The sequence below is a fragment of the Lithobates pipiens genome, unplaced genomic scaffold (assembly GCF_037356315.1).
Source record: "Lithobates pipiens isolate NorthernLeopardFrog02 unplaced genomic scaffold, aLitPip1_a1.2 Scaffold_22, whole genome shotgun sequence".
In the NCBI taxonomy this organism is placed as follows: Eukaryota; Metazoa; Chordata; class Amphibia; order Anura; family Ranidae; genus Lithobates; species Lithobates pipiens.
The window spans coordinates 172,521,593-172,540,969 of record NW_027507784.1 but is presented as its reverse complement, the minus strand read 5'-3'; the positions used below and the strand labels follow the sequence as shown (position 1 = coordinate 172,540,969).

Sequence of the window (19,377 nt, the reverse complement as noted above, 5' to 3'; positions counted from 1 at the left end):
ACTCGGCCCTTTGCTCCCCCTCCACACTACTTTTCAGGATAGCAGATAGAGCCCTCAGTGCTCCTCTTCCGGTTCACAACACTTAATGCCTCATCTCCTGCATTTCATTTGCATCGTGGGAAATGTCGTCCTCTTTCTCTGCTTAGGTATGTTGTACAGCAAGAGAGAACCGACTCAGGAGGGAGCACTCTTTTCCTAAGAATAATATGACATTGTTGGGGCTGAAAATCATGGATTATAAGAAAAGTAAGCCATTATTATTTAAACTGTGTCCGCAATTCAACAAAACTTAGGGAATGGATCAACAATTGCAAAGATAGCTAGATTCTGGAGTTCAGCTTTAGCTAAAACTATATTAAGAGGGCTTAAACCTGGGTACACTTAAAGGTTTGATAAGGGCATTTAACACTTGCTTAGGCTGTTTTTAATTAGGAGCGGGATCACAACATAAGCACTACACTATAAAGCCTATATTGTTTACAAAATATCTAGTATCCTTTAAGGTCAACTCCAAAATATTAACAACCTCCATCCCATCCCTTTCTCCCACCCCCATATAACTAACCACTGGAATGAAAAAAAAATCTATGCAAATGCCCAGAAGGCTGTTTCTCCCTATGACAATTTTTACTGTGTGCTAAAAACACACATCCTCAACCACACACTGTTTTGGTTCTATTTTATGTTACAATTCTGAATCTCTTTGGCCTAATAAAAGACAAAGAGGACTCCATGGTCTAGTATGATTTTTACTTTATTTTAAAGCATGAATCCCTCTGACATCCATTTTGTAAGATCGGTGGCTGCTATGCTTAGTATCCCTGTAGCCATTGATCTTGTCTATGCCCCTGTGTAGTTGTTTATATTAAAGTAGAACTATAGGCAAAACTTTTTTTGCCTTACACCAGCAGCAGTAAAAGGGTTAAAGTTTAAATTTTACATTTTGGAGAAGGATTAGAACCCTTGTCAGGGTACTGCTATGTTTTTTTTTCTTATTTTCTGTTTTAACCACTACAATACAGGGCACTTTCGCCCCTTCCTTCCCAGCCCAATTTTCAGATTTCATCGCTCTGGCAATTTCAGTGACAATTGTGCGGTCATGCTACACTGTACCCAAATGAAATTTTTATCATTTTATTTGCACAAATAAAGCTTTATTTTGGTGGTATTTATTCACGACTCCGTTTATTTTTTGCAATATAATCAAAACAAGAGCGGAAATTTTAGAAAAAAAACAATATTTTCTTCTTTCAATTTTAAAAAAAATCCAATAAAATTGAATTTTGTCATAAATTTAAGCCAAAATGTATTCTGCTACATGTCTTTGGTAAAAAAAAATTTGGTTAAGTGTATAATAATTGGTTTGTGTGATCACGGACATATGTACGCAAATGATCATGTACATATGTGTGCAGGTGATCACGTACATATGTGTGCAGATAATCATTGGGACATGTGATTTTAGTGGGACATATGTTTTTATTATTTGGGGAGGTGTGTTTTGGGGACATTGTGTTTACACTATGTGGTGACGTGTGTTTTTACTAGAAAATCTGTAAAAAACAGCTCATACTCACTGATCATCAGCCGGCTGCAGCGAACCGCTCGCCTCTCAGCGACGGCTTCCGTGTGAGGAGAGGAGAGCAGATTGCCTAGTAACCGGCTGTTTGTTTACATCACATGATGGCCATGATTGGACACAGCCATCATGTGATCAGGAGGGCCAATCACAGAGCCCTCCTGCCGATCCAAGATGCGCCGTGTCCGGGTGACACGAGGGTATCGGGATCGCGCCGCTGCACGGGCACGTGTGCGCGCGATCCCCCTACTTCTGGAGGATGTTCACGAACGTCCACTTAGAAGTAGAGAGTTCCCACCCGGCCGTATATATACATGGGCCGGGTGGGAAGTAGTTAAGGACAATGTTTTACCAGTCAGGAAGTGGATGGAAATCTGCACCCGGGAAACAGGAAATAAAAATTTAATAGAGGTCATTGCATTCAACTATTGAACTTAGAAAAAATATTTGTATTTCTCCATAGGACAGTGAGTAAGTTGAAATCTCTTTAACCACTTGCCGACCTACACTGTAGCTTTACTGCTATAGTGCAGGCCAGCTGCTCAGCTTCACATATATATACAAGATTCTGCTCTTCCGGGTAGGGGGCGCGTGCCGTTACTGCAGGGATTAGGAGGAAGACAGGATAGAGCTCTGTCTATGTAAACAAGACAGAGCTCTGTCCTGTCAGCAGGGATGGGCTGGTTTTTGTTTCCCTGCAAAACCAGCCCATCCCTTAGTGAAATCACCTCACATTACACATATAAACACTTGTTAGGCATGCATTTATCCTTTTGATCATCCTAGGTGTTTAACCATTTCCCAGCCAGTGTCAGTACAGTGACAATGTATATTTTTAGCACTGATTACTGTATTAGTTTCACTGGTTCCCAAAAAGTGTTGATGTGCCAGTTAGTGTCAGATTGGCCGCAGAAATATCGCAGTCCTGCTATAAATTGCCGATCGCCTTCATTACTAGTATAAAAATAAATAAATAAATAAAAATTCCAGTATATACACCATAGTTTGTAGACGCTATAACTTTTACGCAAACCAATAAATTGGCCTATATTGATGAAGAAAGTTGATTTTTTAAATGGACACGTTTTATAGCAGAAAGTAAAAAATATTGTTTGTTTATCAAAATTGTCAGTCTTTTTTTGTTTCTAGCACAAGAAAATAAAAATTCCCAGAGGTGATCAAATACCACCAAAAGAAAGCTCTTTTTATGAGAAAAAAATTATATACATTACATTTTTTGTACAGTATTGCATGACCGCACAATTGTCAGTTCAAATAACACAGCGCCATAGAGCAATGAATGGCCTGGTCAAGGCGGGTAAATCTTTCAACAGTCAAGTGCCCTGGACAGCAACAAAACTTGACACAGGTTCTAAACCCTCCCCATGTTATCAAAAACTAAACAAAAAGATTTTGGGTATAGATACACATTAAGTAGCATCAGAGTACTTACTAAAGCCTGGTACACACGGACCGAATGTTGGGGATTTTTTTTTTTTAAATGGCTGGCATTCGGCCCATGTGTATGTCGGTCTGCCTGGGAAACCAACATCCAACCAACTCCCAATCAGCACTCTCAGCCAGTGACAAAGAGTGAGGATCGGAGTGTTCTAGTGGGGGGGTTGTCCTCCTGTCAGAACACAACATCTCAGTGGGGGAGATCACTGAATTAACCTTGCATGGTTACTGCAGTGGCTCCGATTAGAGCTGTCAGTGTTTTTTCGTTCAACCTGCGCAATTGAACGGAAAATAAAAAACCAATAGTGTGTACCAGGTTTAAGGGTTACGGAAGATAGACGTTCATGTAATTCCCACCCTTTTTAATCTGCTCATGTCAAATGTGTGTATTTGAATGTAAAATACAGTTTGATAAGAAAAGGTTGTGTTTGACCTGCTTTGCATGCAATCAAAACACCCTAATAGGACCTGCTGTGTCCTAAACATTACATTTCATGTACACCACTCAAATGGAGTCAAAGCTGCCTGTCAAAGATTACGTGACATCTTAATAGAGCACATATATAGTGCATTATTATTTCGATTTTTGCAGAAATACATTTTTCTTACCAAACTTCCTTAAAGCTGACTTCACTTCCTTGTTCCTAAGTGTATAGATCAGGGGATTTAACATTGGAGTGATTATAAGATAAAACACTGTAATCATTTTGTCCATGTCTGTGGAAGATGTTGACCTTGATTTCATATACACAGCCATTGCTGACCCATAAAACATTGTTACCACCATCATGTGGGAGCCACACGTGGAGAAAGCTTTCTTCTGTCCTGCCACAGAAGTTATCCTCAAGATGTTTAGTATAATTCTTATATAAGACAAACATATAAAAGTGACAGGTATAATAAGTATCAGCACACCTACAATAAAAATCACATACTCAACGATCACAATGTCCTCACACCCCAGTGATAAGATTTCTGGAACTTCACACAGAAAATGATTGATTTCATTCTGTCCACAGAGATTAATATTCAGGGTTAGAATAACATGACACACTGATAAAAGAAAGCCACATATCCACGTCCCCAAAGCAATTCTAATACAAACCAATCTGTTTATAACTGTAGTGTAATGCAGTGGATAACATATAGCTATGTAACGATCGTAAGCCATGACTGCAAACAGAATACACTCACATTCACCCAATGAAAGAGATATGTACATTTGTGCTACACACTCAGCGTAAGAAATTGTCTTCTTCTCTGCCATTAAATCTTTTAACATTCTCGGGACAGTTGTTGTAGAAACACAAATGTCTATGAAGGAAAGGTTAGTTAGAAAAAAATACATAGGAGTCTGAAGACAGCTATCTGTGGTGGTTACAGTGATGATGAGGATATTACCAACCAAAATAATGATGTATATTACAAAAAAAGCAACAAAAAGTATAGTTTGTGTCCCTGGTTCACTGGAAAGCCCAAGGAGAATAAATTCTTTCACCCTTGTTTCATTTTTGGAAAACATTTTCCTGGGTACAATATAAAACTTTTATTGTGGCAAAGAAAGACATACAAACAAGTGTCACTTACTATACGAGTATGTAGAGTAATTGTGGTCAATCGGGAGGAACACAAAACAATGCAGTAAATAGTGGTAGTCAACTGCTTGAAAAGAAAAAAAAAATTTTTAGTGGATTTTTCCTGGTTTAACATATACACATTGTATCTCTAGCCAAAACATTTGTATCTGTTTTTATTTCACTGTATGACCCTGTTGGAGAATCACTATCTGTTCTGATTAGAAAGTTGTCACCACATCAGGGAATGAGAAGAAATCTGCAACATGGAAAGAGACATTTTTTAGCATATTAAGGCTTCATTCACACTGGCATTGACATACCTGCAATTAAATGTGTTTATATGCACATAATGATTTGTAATAGTATTTTTCACACTGTGCACTTACTAGTGTTTATGTGCAATTAGAGAAAATAGTACTCTTGCATACAAGGCAACATTAGATACTCTGAATGTGTTTAAACACATCTGAACTTACTGTATGTAAACGCATAAAAAAAAAAAAAAAAAAATGTGTAAATGTGCCTAAAGGCAAGTACACTTAAATGCAGAAGAACTTTATCTGCAAAACATAAAGTTTTTTTATACAGTACATCCCAGGTAATGTCTTCTGTAATTAAATAATCTAAACTCAAGAGGTTAATGTGAATGTGGCTTTAGGATTGTCTAAAACCCCTACAAGTTTTTTTTTTGCTTGTGACCCCTTTTTCTTTACTTCCATTCCTGGTGACAACATTGCCACCAGGGAAAAAGAAAGAGAGGGGAAACATTTCCCTATTCCATCCAATACTTAAAAAAGTTTTGTTTATAGTTTTTATATTAAACTTGTCAATATAGGAAACAATAGAGGAGACTAGCATTGCTGACATTCTTCTGAAAATTGTTGTTGGATGGTTGTTTTTGCGATGCAATGGTTTTAATAGTTATTTAGCTGCTGGCCTGAAACAAGTATTCATTTTGGAAAAGCCAGAGGAATCTCAGTAATATTTTTTTCTGTAGTTTACTGATTCAAGATTAAAGCAAAAAAGTCAAAATAATGAAAACTTGCTTTGTACAAAAAACAAAACAAAACAATCACATGCAAACTTGAAACCAGTATTTTTGCATGTATATGATTGGATGGTCAAAGTCAACAGAGCTTCACTTCATTCATTAAGCTGCAACTTGAAAATTGCCCTGCAAAAGTTATTCAAGCCATTGAGATCACCATCAACACAATCTTCAGTTTTGGATGCCAGGTCAATGAAGGCAATTATTTTTTCATTCCTAAGGTTAGGATCCTGAGCCTGTTTAAAATCATGTTTTCATTTCATAATGTTACAGAGAGTGTAAAACCGACATCATTATACGGCCTAGTTGTTTTCCTAACAATGCCATGCATCCAGACTATTACCTGAATGTTACTACCTTTGAATAGAAATCCTCTCATTTTTCTTCTCAATTGGGGAAATTCAACATTGTCACAAGCAAAAGAATCTGTTGATTGGGGATTGTCGGATTCTGTAAGTTTTCCCACTTAAAAATAAATAATTAATAACTTGACTTGGTGGAGAAACCCCTTGTTGGCAAGCACAGAGGTAAGCCAGTCTCCAGAATTTAATCCTATAGAAAATTTATGTAGAGAGCTGAAACTTCAAGTTGCCAAGAGACAGCCAGGAAACCTAAAGGATTTAGAGAAGATCTGTAAAGAAGAATGGACCAAAAACCCTCCTGAGATGTGTGCAAACCTAGTCAATAACTACAAGAATCTCTGTGCTTGCCAACAAGGGTTTCTCCACTAAGTACTCCACCAAGTTTTTTATTTTGCTTGGGGATCAAATAATCACTGAACTGCAACTCAATTTATAACATTTGTATAATGTATTTTTTTCTGGATTTTTGGTTTATATTCTGTCTCTATCATTTAACCACTTCAGCCCTGGAAGGATTTGCCCCCTTCCTGACCGGGCCATTTTTTGCAATAGGGCACTGCGTCGCTTTAACTGACAATTGTGCGGTCGTGCAATGCTGTATCCAAACAAAATTGATGTCCCTTTTTTCTCACAAATAGAGCTTTCTTTTGGTGGTATTTGATTTGCAGTTTTTATTTTTTACACTACAAACAAAAAAAGAGCGTCAATTTTGAAAAAAACACAATATTTTTTAATTTTTGCTAAAATAAATATGAAAAAAAAACTAACAAATTTCTTCCTCAGTTTAGGCCAATATAAATTCTTCTACATATTTTTGGTAAAAAAAAATTAGCAAAAAGCGTATATTGATTGGTTTGCGCAAAAGTTATAGCATCTACAAAATAAGGGATAGATTTATGCCATTTTTATTATTTTCATTTTTTTACTAGTAATGGTGGCGATCTGAGATTTTTATCGGGACTGCAACATTGCAGTGGACAAATCAGACACGTTTTTGAGACCACTGACATTTATACAGCGATCAGAGCTAAAAATAGCCACGGATTACTGTATAAATGTCACTGGCAGGGAAGGGGGTAAATGTGTTCCCTCAGAGTGTTCTAACTGTAGGAGGGAGACAGATCGTTGTTCCTATATACTAGGAACACACACTATGTCTCCTCTCCCCTGCAAGAAGATGGATTTGTGTGTTTACACACACAGATCCTCAATCTGGCTCTGTTAGGAGCGATTGTGGGTGCCCGGCAGACATCCCGGCTGCCGGGCATGCGCATCGGCTCCCCTACACCCCTTAACCTCCCTGGCGGTGATCCCGAGTCTGGCTCGGCTGGGATTTCAGTACCACGAGCTGTAACCCCGAGCCAGACTCGGGATCGCATCGCTGGATACAGGGAGAGGTTACCTACCTTGTGCCCTGGATCCAGCGATGTCCTCCGCGCTGTGTGATCGAGCTGTCCTCCGCTCGATTCACACAGTGCCCGAATGCCGCCGAGCTCCGTTCCTTGCGACGTTACGGCGCATGGGAGTGGAGATCGGCGCCAAATTTAAAAAAGTAACAACACACAAAACACACACAGTACTGCAATCTTACAGATTACAGTACTGTATAAAAAAAATTACACACCCCCTTTGTCCCTAGTGCCCTGCATGCACTTTTATATTATAAATACAGTTTTTTTCTGCCTGGAATTTGGAGATTGTCCATAGCAACCAAAAACCGTCCCTTTTTTAGACCAACTAGAAAATAGCGATAATAAATTATAATCACTTGCAGAATTGAGCGATAGCGATTTGTGGGGAAATTCGTCATCAAACACTAAATCTAATGACAGCGACAATTCTGCAAATGAGCAAATGTCTGTGTTTTTGGATTTGATTACATTATTGAATAATTTGTATTATTATTTATTATCATTATTTATTATATTATAAACGTTATCATACCCAGGATGTCTGCTAGACTTTGGTTTGAACAGATTTAAGAGAGTTATTCCTAAAAATTGCAGGCCTACAATATAAAACGCCAAATTTCCATGCAAAATAATTGTACCGCTTTCAGCACCTAAAATTAGAACTAATCATACCGCCAGGGAGGTTAAAGTGCCTGCCGTACAGCTACGGCGATTCATGCAGGGGAGACATTCTGCCGCCGTGGTTTGACGGTCGGCAAGCAGTTAAAATACATCTATGATATAAAAAAATATAAAGCCTTTATTTCTTTGTTTCTTTGTAGTGGGCAACTTACAAAATCTGCAGGAGATCAAATAATTATTTTCCCCACTGTACACTCTCTGTAGCATGCCAACTCTCCAGCTTTGTTATGCTGTGAATCCAATACATACACACAAACAGTCCACAAAAGGAGTAGCCATATGGCTGAGCTTAAAGTGGTTGTAAACCTCAGTCATGAAACTTGAACAAAGCACATTTATCTGTAGCGTTTACTTGTCTCTCTCCAAAGCTCTAAGTGTTGTTTCTGGTGCTTCGTTCCTCTGTTATCAGGAGTCACGTCTGAGAAGTTTTCGCGACTCATGAGATATATTTGTGATTGGGGAGGAAAGCTCAGCACACAGCTTATCTGTTTAGAGCACAACTCTGCATGTGCCTTCATTCCTGTGCAGTATGTGAAGGTGGTGTCTCTTTCCTCCAATCAGCTCTCACACAGTGTATAAGAGCTGCAACTGCAGCTCCCCACCCCCTCCTCTCTGCTCCTCACAGATGAAGAAGGATTTTATCACAATTGTGCACTTTTGAATGAATGTAGAGAATAGATGGCTGCAGATAAATATGCAAAAGTTATGTATTTGTTTATTCTCTGTGTATCATCTGAGGCTATTCATTTCACTGGATATATGAGAGGGTTTACAACCACTGTAACATAAAAATAAAATGCATTATTTGGTTGCTGCGGTTAGTTTTCTTTGGAATAAAGCCTCCTGGTGATCCTCTCCTTTTGTTGACTCATGATTTGTATGTATGTAAACTAACATTATGTTCATTTTAATTCACTCAATATGATGATCCTGGAAAATCTTCAAGGCCCCTTTCAGAAGGAACCATCCAAGCAGATCCGCCTGCTCTTTGCTGAGCAGGTGGATGACAGGTCTGTGTCCGCTTCGCTATGTGGAGCGGACACAGACACTGTTCTCTATAGGGAGGTCAGATGGAAATGGTTGCCTGTCAGTTTTCATCTGATTATCATCCGATCCGCTGGACAGATAGGTAACAAATCCCCAAATGTCTGTTTTTAGCAGACCAGATCAGATGTCTACTGACATCCTTAGAGAACAATGGGTGGCAGTGGCGGAACTACCGCCATAGCAACACATGCGGGCGCTATGGGGCCCGCAGTCAAGTGGGGCCCGGTGAGGATAGGCTCCGTGGCTCCGCGGGAGATAGCGGGTGAGAGCGGGCTGTCCGCGGGTGGTCCGCGGGTGGTCCGCGGGCGGCCCACGGGTAGTCCGCGGGTGGTCCGCGGGCGGCCGCGGGTGGTCCGCGGCTCCGCGGGTGGTCCGCGGGCGGCCCGCGGGTAGTCAGCGGCTCCGCGGGTGGTCCGCGAGCGGCTCCGCGGGTGATAGTGGGACTGGGAGGCAGATGAGAGTGGGCATGAGTGGGCTGGCCAATCAGGGAGCTGACGGACGGGGGAGCATAGAGATGACATCATCTCTCGCTGCCCTCTCATCCCTGTAGTGCAGTTCCCCCTCACTGTGCAGGCAGCCAGGAAGCAGAGAGATGACATTATCTCTCTGCTGCCTGACTGATAATCTGCTGCCTAACTCTGTGACACAGCAGGAAAGTGGCAGAGCAAGTGACAATCCATAATGTGTGGCAGGCGACGTGGCAAGTGACAACCCGGGACGTGGCAAGTGACAATCCGTAACGTGTGGCAGGTGACATGGCAAGTGACAATCCATAATGTGTGGCAGGCGACGTGGCAAGTGACAACCCGGGACATGGCAAGTGACAATCCGTAACGTGTGGCAGGTGACATGGCAAGTGACAACCTGGATGTGGCAAGTGACAATCCGTAACATGTGGCAGGTGATGTGGCAAGTGAAAATCCATGACATGGCAAATGACAATCCATAATGTGTGGCAGGCAACGTGGCAAGTGACAACCAGGGACGTGGCAAGTGACAATCCGTAACGTGTGGCAGGTGACATGGCAAGGGACAACCTGGAAGTGGCAAGTGACAATCCGTAACATGTGGCAGGTGACGTGGCAAGTGAAAATCCGTGACATGACAAGTGACAATCCGTAATGTGTGGCAGGTGGCGTGGCAAGTGACAACCCGGGACGTGCAAGTGACAATCCATAATGTGTGGCAAGTGACAATCTAGGATGTGGTAAGTGACAATCTGTAATGTGTGGCAATCTAGGACGTGGCAAGTGACAATCCGTAATGTGTGGCAGGTGACGTGGCAAGTGACAACCTGGATGTGGCAAGTGACAATCCGTAACATGTGGCAGGTGACGTGGCAAGTGAAAATCCGTGACAAGACAAGTGACAATCCGTAATGTGTGGCAGGTGACATGGCAAGTGACAATCCGTAATGTGTGGCAGGTGACGTGGCAAGTGACAACCCGAGACGTGGCAAGTGACAATCTAGGACATGGCAAGTGACAATCCGTAATGTGTGGCAGGTAACGTGGCAAGTGACAATCCGGGACGTGGCAAGTGGACAATCCGCAACATGTGGCAGGTGACATTCTGCAAAGTGTGACAAGTGACAATCTGCATCTGGTGGCAGGCGACGTGGCAAGTGGACAATCCGCAATGTGTAGCAGGTGATGTGACAAGTGACAATCCTTAATGTGTGGCAAGTGACAATCCAGGACGTGGCAAGTGACAATCCATAATGTGTGGCAAGTGACGTGGCAAGTGACAATCCAGGACGTGGCAAGTGACAATCCATAATGTGTGGCAAGTGACGTGGCAAGTGACAATCCAGGACGTGGCAAGTGACAATCCATAATGTGTGGCAAGTGACAATCCAGGATGTGGCAAGTGACAATCCATAATGTGTGGCAGGTGACTTGGCAAGTGACAATCTGGGATGTGGCAAGTGGACAATCTGCAACATGTGGTAGGTGACATTCCGCAATGTTTGACAAGTTACAATCTGCATCTGGTGGCAGGCGATGATGGCAAGTGACACGCTCAGGGATCCCACTGATTTTGCATTATGGTGAGTTGAACTATTTAATTTTATATAACAGAACAGAAATTGGTTAAAAGGCCTGGAGGTCAGCAATGTGTTCCCTTCAGGGGCTGCATACAGTATACTGCATACTTTGTTGTTCAAAATTTATATAAGCTGTTGCCTGGGTACTGTGCCACATGGGTGTGGTAGTCTGTTGTTTAATAGCATTAGTTCATTTTTTTTTGGTGGGGGGGGGGCCCATACAACATTTTGCTATGGGGCCCTGTGATCTCTAGTTACGCCCCTGATGGGTGGTCTGTTTTTCAGGGGGACCCGTTCGGTCCGCTGGTGTAAAAGGGGCCTTTATGGTTGTAAACTCAATACTGTATATCCCAACCAACACTCAAGGTGAAAAACAGAAAAAAGAGGCCCATAGCCCATTATCAAAGTTAATATGTATTATTAAAAAAAGCAATGATTCAACTTGCAAAAAACTTTGCTTGTTCAATTTTTCTGTTGTTCAGCCCACAGGATTGTCCCATCCATAGTAACAGCTTATATGGAGGAACTTCAGCTGTCTGCTATTGTATTCATACAATGATGCTGCCACACAGTGGCTACATTTTATAGAACAAGGTCACTATTCGACTGATATTTTTCCACTTAGCTTAGTCAATTTATAAATCTATTTTTGTCAAGCCAGATAGTGCTTGCCGGGCCACTTAGGCTTTAATTTTGTTCAATTCCTGCAAAATTTAAGCTGTCTATGGCCAGCTTTAATGAATTATCTTGTCTTGTTGATCATTGGCATCTGTTTGGTATAATTGTTTAATCATGCACCAGATTGTATTCCTGCTAAATCCTTAATTGTATACAAGTGTACCTGGTAGAATTGATGTTTTAAAGTCAAAAGTGGACATGCCAAATAATGATTTTTTTTTTTTTCTGTTATAGAATTTTATAGATTTTTTTTGGTAACTGGTTGAATGTTATTGTTCAGCAGTTTACTGCACAGTTTCTGCAACATTGCTAACAGTTGTTACAGGTATATGTATCATCTAATATTGCATGAGCAACTATATGAGCCTCCTTTACTTATGCAACTTATGCATAAGTTTTTTCATGAACAAGCTAAACCATGTTTTCATAGTATTTAATATGCACCCACAATGCACGCAGATAATGGCATACAGGCTCCAGCACATGTATAGTGAATTTACTAATAGAGTGCATTCATAAAGTATTCAGACCCCCATCACTTTTTTCAATTTTGTTATGTTGCAGCCTGATATTACAGTTGTTTAAATTCATTTTTTTCTCATTAATCTTCACTCAGTACCCCATAATGACAACGTGAAAATAGAATTTTAAAAAGAAAAAACTGAAGTATCACATATAGTTAAGTATTCAGACCCTTTACTCAGTATTTTGTTGAAGCACCTTTGGGAGCAATTACAGCCTCGAGTCTTTTTGGGTATGATATGACAAACTTTGCACACCTGGATTGGGGGATTTTTCCATTCCTCTTTACAAATCCTCAATTAGGTTGGATAGGGACCATCGGTGGGCAGTCATTTTCAGGTCTCTCCAGAGATGTTTGTAGCACTGACCCCCGAAGGAGCAGCTTAAATTTTCTGGGCTTACCGATTACCTCCTCCAGCTCGTAACACGTCGTTCTTGTCTAGGGGTTCCCAGGTTTGATGGCCCAGTAACTATAGAGACCACACTTGAATTCCTTTTTAGGGTTTCTATTTGCATAAAACGATTAAACAGAACTCAGTCTCTCAGTTGGGAATAGAGGGTATAAGGATGAAGTATAGCTCAGGTACTTTGGAAGTGCTGACTTATCCAGGGAATAGCCACTCGCAACTGAATTCTTAACTGTTGGATCCTTGTTTATGGATACTAGCAGCCAACAACTAATTTCAGCTTAGCAAAGTCTCTGCCACAGACTTGGTTGAAAACTTAGTTGCAAACGGAAAGATAGAGGTACAACTTTCTTACTGTACCAGAATCTTGCAGCTGGTCCGGCGATACCATAAGAAATGCGGATTCAATTAATGTCCTTAACAGCTCAGCTTCCAGGCTCTTACCAAGCAGCCAGCCTCGTGTGTGGCCCTCTTACTGAAGAGTTCTCCCCTGGTTGCTTGTCGAGTTGCTGGGCCTCTCCAAGACGGCACCGGAACACCTTAGAATCCTCCTTCCAGTTACTGTGCCTCGAACTAGCCAGTTCCAAGGCTCGGAAACAGATGGATCCGCACCCCAGGCCATGAGGGCCTCTGGGGGCTGGTCAGGAGGACCAGTACCATGGAGTCAGCAACAACTTCTGGACCGGAACCCAGAACCACGTGACTTCAGCACCTTAAGTACCCTCTCCCGGAATACACAGCGGAACCAACGCGCCCACTGATTGGCTCAGAGAGAGAGATTGGTACCCAATGCATCCAACCAGACTGGGTTCTAATGCCTCTCACAGGTGCAAACCCCACCTATGACCAGGCAGAACCTTGATACAGCCCAGCCAAACAGATGTCAAAGCATAATTTCACACAATTAACCCCAAAACTCAACTACAGTTTTGGGCAAAAACTAAATTTACATACATAGCGGGTACTCATCAGGAGTACCAGCGCTACATGTTCAATAGGGTTCAAGTCAGGGTTCTGGCTGGGCCACTCTAGGTCATTCACAGAATTGCCCCTAAGCCACTCCAGTTTTATCTTGGCTATGTGCATAGGATCATTGTCATGTTGGAAGGTTAACCTTCAGCCCAGTCTGAGGTCCTAAGTGCTGTGGAACAGGTTTTCATTGAGGATATCTTTGAACTTTGCTCCATTCAGCTTTCCCTCAACCCTGATGAGTCTCCCAGTCCTTGTTGCTGCTGTTACCACCATGCTTCACTGTTAGGATGGTATTAGGCCGGTGATGAGCAGTGCCTGGTTTCCTCTGGACATAAGATTTAGAATTGAGGCCAAACAGTATCAGACTGTAGAATTTTGCTTTTTTTTGCACTTTCTGAGAGGCTTTCATGTGTTTGAAACCGAGGAGAGACTTCCATCTAACCACTCTGCCATACTGCCCAGATCAGTAGAAGGCTGCAATGATGGTTGTCCTTCTGGAACTTTGTCCCATCTCCACACAGGATCTCTGTAGCTCAGTCAGAGTGACCATCGGGTTCTTTGGCACCTCTTTTACTAAGGCACTGCTCCTTTGATTACTCAGTTTGACCAGGTGACTAACTCTTGAAAAAGTCCTGGTTGTGCCAAACTTCTTCCATTTGAGAAGTATGAAGGCCACTGTGCTCTTGGAAACAACCGAATTTTTTTGTAGCCTTCCCCAGATCTGTGCTTTGGAATAATCCTGCCTCTGAGCTCTGTAGGCAGTTCCTTTGACCTCTTGGCTTTTGCTCTGATCCAGTATGCATTGTCATCTGTGAGACCTTTTATAAAGAGGTGTGTCAATCAATTTACCACAGGTCAACTCCAGTCACATTGCAGAAACATCTCAGCAATGATCAACAGAAATGGGAGGCACCTGAGCTGAATTTTAAGTGTTAAAAGCCAACAATATAGTCAATAACTGGAACCTATAGCCACATCCCTAAATAGAGAAAGAAAAACAAAGGAGATCCCCCTGGAACTTTATAGGCATAGGTTGGAAACCAGAAAGATACGTAAAGAAGTATAATAAAAAGTACAAATTTTATTGATAAAAACCATCTAACAATAGACAAAAATATCACAATTACTATACATGAATGGTAATCATATATGGATAATATACAGCTGAATTCTATGACACACGGTTAATCTCACAGTAAAAGACCTTAACCGCAAAAGAAATCCCAACATGCTTTGGAATATACATTTAATTCCTTCTTCAGGGTCCAGTCTGAAAAAGATATGACATATGCGGGCTACCATTGACAGATGTAGAAACACAACGTGGATCATGAGGTTAAAGCTCTCCAAATTGTCTCATTGCATCTAAGCTCTGCCAGCAGGAGGGGAAAATGCCCCTAGAGGTAGAGTGGTAGAGTTTAAGTACAAAAAACAGACTCCACAAGAAGTGAAGACAGGCGAGATGAAAAAAATGTAAAAGATAAGAATAACATTGATGTAGCTGTGCAGACGCTCACAAGGATCATTTATCTGAGGGTGGCCTTGCAGCACAGCATTAAAAAGTATGTCTTGTCATCAAGGAAGACATTCACAAGTTCCAGGTTATTATACCAATGTGATGATTCAGCTTTTTCTTTTTCATACATTTGCAAACATTTCTAAAATTCAGTTTTAACTGTGTCATTATGGAACACTGAGTGTAGCTTAACCTCTAGAAATCCGCACTATAGCCGAATGATGGCTACAGCGCGGACCTGCTTTGCCGGGACTACGTCTATTGACGTCATCCCGTGCACGAGCGGCCTGAGGGGGCGCGCTCTGTGATCGGCGAGTCTATGAGACTCGCCTGATCACGGATCCGAGCAAGGGGTCGATCCCGACCCCTTACCACGTGATCAGCTGTCAGCCAATGACAGCTGATCATGTGACAAAACAGAGCCAGTAATTGGCTATTTTTCCTCCTCGCGCTGACAGCACGAGGAGAAAAAAAAAGCAGATGACCGGCGGCCGTGATCATGACATCAGTCCCGATCACGGCCAGCGTATCAGTGCCCACCTGCCCCCTGACAGTGCCACATATAGAATAAAAAAGTGCCCCCCATCAGTGCCACCCATCAGTGCCCACAGTGCCACCCATTAGTGCCCACAGTGCCACCTATCAGTGCCCACAGTGCCACCTATCAGTGCCCATAATCTGCTGCAAAAACAGTGCTGCACCTCAGTGCCATATATCCGTGCCCATCAGTGTCATCTACCAGTGCCCATCAGTGCCCAGCAGTGCTGCCCATCAGTGCCCAGCAGTGCCGCCCATCAGTGCCACCTATCAGTGCCCATCAGTCCTATCTATCAGTGGTACCCATCCATGCCACCCATCCGTGCCACTCATCAGTGCCACCCATCCGTGCCGCCCATCTGTGCCATCTTACATGTGCCCATCTTTGCCCATCAGTGCCGCCTTATCTGTGCCCATCAGTACTGCCTTATCTGTGCCCATCGGTGCCACCTTATCTGTGCCTATTAGTGCCAACTTAACTGTGCCTATCAGTGCCCAACAGTGCAGCCTATCAGTGCCCACCAGCGCCGCCTCATCAGCGCATTTCAATGAAGGAGAAAAATTACCTGTTTGCAAAATTTTAAAACAAACTATTAAACATGATTTATTTATTTTTTTTGCATCTTTTTTGTTTGTTTAGCAAAAAATAAAACTCCCAGCTGGAATTAAATACCACCAAAAGAAAGCTCTATTTGTGGAAAAAAAATGATAAAAATTTAATTTGGGTACGGTGTTGTCATTCAAAGTGCATCAGCGCTGAAAGCTGAAAATTGGTCTGGGCAGGAGGGGGGTTTAAGTGCCCAGTAAGCAAGTGGTTAATGAGGGAAAAAAATGAATTCAAACGACTGCAGTGTCAGGGTCCAACATAACAAAATGAAAAAGCATGAATGAGGTCTGAATACTTTATGAATGCACTGTAAGTAGACATGTGCACACTGAAATATTTCGTTTTGGTCCAAAAAATACATTTATTTAGTTACTCCTGAAATTCGTTTTAATTTTGTTTCGCTAAAAAATGCATTCATCTGAAATTCTGAAATAATTAATGTTGAATCTGTCATTGAAGGCTTATGGTGTCTGTCGAATGTTCTAAGAAGATTCGACGGAGCAGCTAAACTGTTCGATGCCGCAATCGTACATTTCCATTCGAATGTTCCCCCCTACAAGCTATAGTGGAATTCTAATGTTGTATGACACTAGTAATAATTATATTTATTAATTATTATTACTAGTCAACCAACATTAGAATTTTTCTATAGCCTATGGGCAGAGCATTTGACCATAAATGTCCGCTTGCGGCGACTGCTTCGTCGAATCTTCATGTCAAATCTTTTCTCTCTATGTCGAATAATCTTGGACTAATAGAGTTAGGTTAGACACATTCAACCTTTTTTGCTATTGTCTCTATAATGTTGAATCTTTTCTCTCTATGTCAAATCATTTCTCTCTATGTAGAATAATCTTGAACTAACAGAGCTAAGGCTAGGCACATTCGACCACAGGTTCAATGGACACAGATTGCTATTGTCAGCGTCATGTCAAATCTCCTATATATATCGAAACTGTTGTCACAACGAAAATGAAAAATAAAGTATTTGTTTATGTTGGAACTTTCGTTTTTCGGATTCTGCGCGCTCGTTATCGCTTGTTAAAACGATAACGAAAATACCCGAAATTCGGACGAAAATGCATTTGGACAAAAACGAATGCAAATGTCTAACTGTAAGTATGATTTTCAATGAAACAAATGCTTCAGCGTTCTAATATACACCAGTAAAGTGGTGGCATGCCTAAGTCTCTAGATGGTGTTTTTAGGGATTGTACATGCAAGTCTCACAAAATCACATGAAGTGCTTACTAATATCATTAAAGGCATATGTAAAAAAAAAATTGAATTGTAATAATGTAAAAAAAGCAAAAGTGAACATTGTGCTGGGGGTATCATTGTACAGGGATCGCATTTGCTAAGTGCTATATGTAAGCCTGCAGCTCTGATGCAAGATCGTAATTAATTTTGTGATTATAAATTTGCTTTAGTAAAGCAGGCCCTATCTGTGATTTGTGAATTGAATTAACATTCCTTTTTATAAAACAAATTGCTTTTAGGTTTTTTGGCTTTTTCAGTGATTGGCTCTGAAAACCTTCAGAAATTTAACGTTTAAAACACTTGCAAGTAAAACAATGGCTTCCCGTTGCCATCATTTTAATTGCAAGCACTATAAATGTTTGTAACAATAATACATAAAAATTAACAGCTATAACCTTTTCATGCAAATGGAACCTCAAGTTTTTTTCATGATAAAATACTCCCTGCTACCTACTAAAAACACTACTTACTGGGAAAACATGCTTATTTGTCTTGTGTGATGGCAAAGTCTATGGAATAGATGAAGCTGATGATCATTGAGAGGTACTTATTTATCATGATCACCAACAACATCTAGTGTCCATTATGCAGTTTGCAGTATTTTCCAGATTCACTTCATTTTTAGGAACATCTGACCTGGAGAAAAATGTGTCTAGTAAGACTTGATTTTTATGACCTTTGCACAGAACAAATATACATGCAGTTTCACAGGACAAATAGCTCTGACATTTTTTTATAAATACCCCCTTAAATGTCAACTGGAGAATAGGCAAAGACAAACCAAAGGCATACTTCACATCATGCGTTCCATGGTCAGAGATCTTTTTATCCACAGGTTCAAATATATACAGTGTATAAATAACAAATTATTTTGATAAATATTGGGATATACATATACTTCAAGAGGTATTTTATTATAAAAGAAAAAAATAAACCAGGCTTAGGCAAGCTCCTATTTTCCTATAAGGGTTTTTTTATATGTTGATTGTAGCTTGCATACCCTAGTTTATGCTATAGTTTTCTCAGTGCTCTTGCTATTCATATTACATACGAAAATTAAAATAATAATTTTGTTTACAGCTTTTATTTATCAAGGGAATGTTTCCAAAATTAACTTCACGTATGAGAAAATGTTTGGTCTTTATAACAAGCATTGGGAACTATCCATTGTTCATATGATTATTATTTGTCACCATATATTCAACTATGGACACGGTGCATTTATATTTAAAAATAAGTTATAGTAAATATTACTTCATTAAATAATTAAATATGGTTATTCTAATTATTATTTTATAGTAAATTATATGTGCAATATATGGCACAAAATGATAGGAGAGTGGCACATAGAATAAATTGCACTTATATTGTAAGACAAGTAACTCAGACCTCCCATAATTTCAAGAACGTGCTGGAACCTTCTGGAAAGAAAGGGTAAGGGGTGCGGTGGAGCTGTCTGGAGAATTTTGAGGGCCCTGGCCAATCCCCAACTTGAATTGGCAGGGGGCACTCCTCCTCAAAATACTCAGGGTCAGCCCAGCTGGGGAGGAGTTGTTCGGGTGGAAGCTGGAGATGGAGTGTAAGGCTGTTGGTGGCCTTTGAGGGAGCTCCTCAGTTTGGGGGGTCACCTTGGGCCTGGGCTCGAGTGTAGGCGAGACCTTCCTATA

The 19,377-nt window shown here is 40.9% G+C and overlaps 1 protein-coding gene across 1 annotated transcript; it reads right to left on the bottom strand.

The window, feature by feature from the left end:
* Positions 1 to 3,122: 3,122 nt before the first annotated feature.
* On the bottom strand, positions 3,123 to 18,700 carry LOC143925463 (putative olfactory receptor 2B3). Its single transcript, XM_077449994.1, has 2 exons — positions 18,503 to 18,700; positions 3,123 to 4,870 (listed from the first exon to the last, which is right to left on the bottom strand). The coding sequence occupies exon 2, from the start codon at positions 4,557 to 4,559 to the stop codon at positions 3,612 to 3,614; it is 948 nt and encodes a 315-aa protein (XP_077306120.1). The 5' UTR covers positions 4,560 to 4,870; positions 18,503 to 18,700; the 3' UTR covers positions 3,123 to 3,611.
* Positions 18,701 to 19,377: the final 677 nt, after the last annotated feature.

Excerpts from the sequence above, each read along its gene's own strand:
- LOC143925463 (XM_077449994.1), bottom strand. The coding sequence starts at position 4,559 with ATGTTTTCCAAAAATGAAACAAGGGTGAAAGAATTTATTCTCCTTGGG.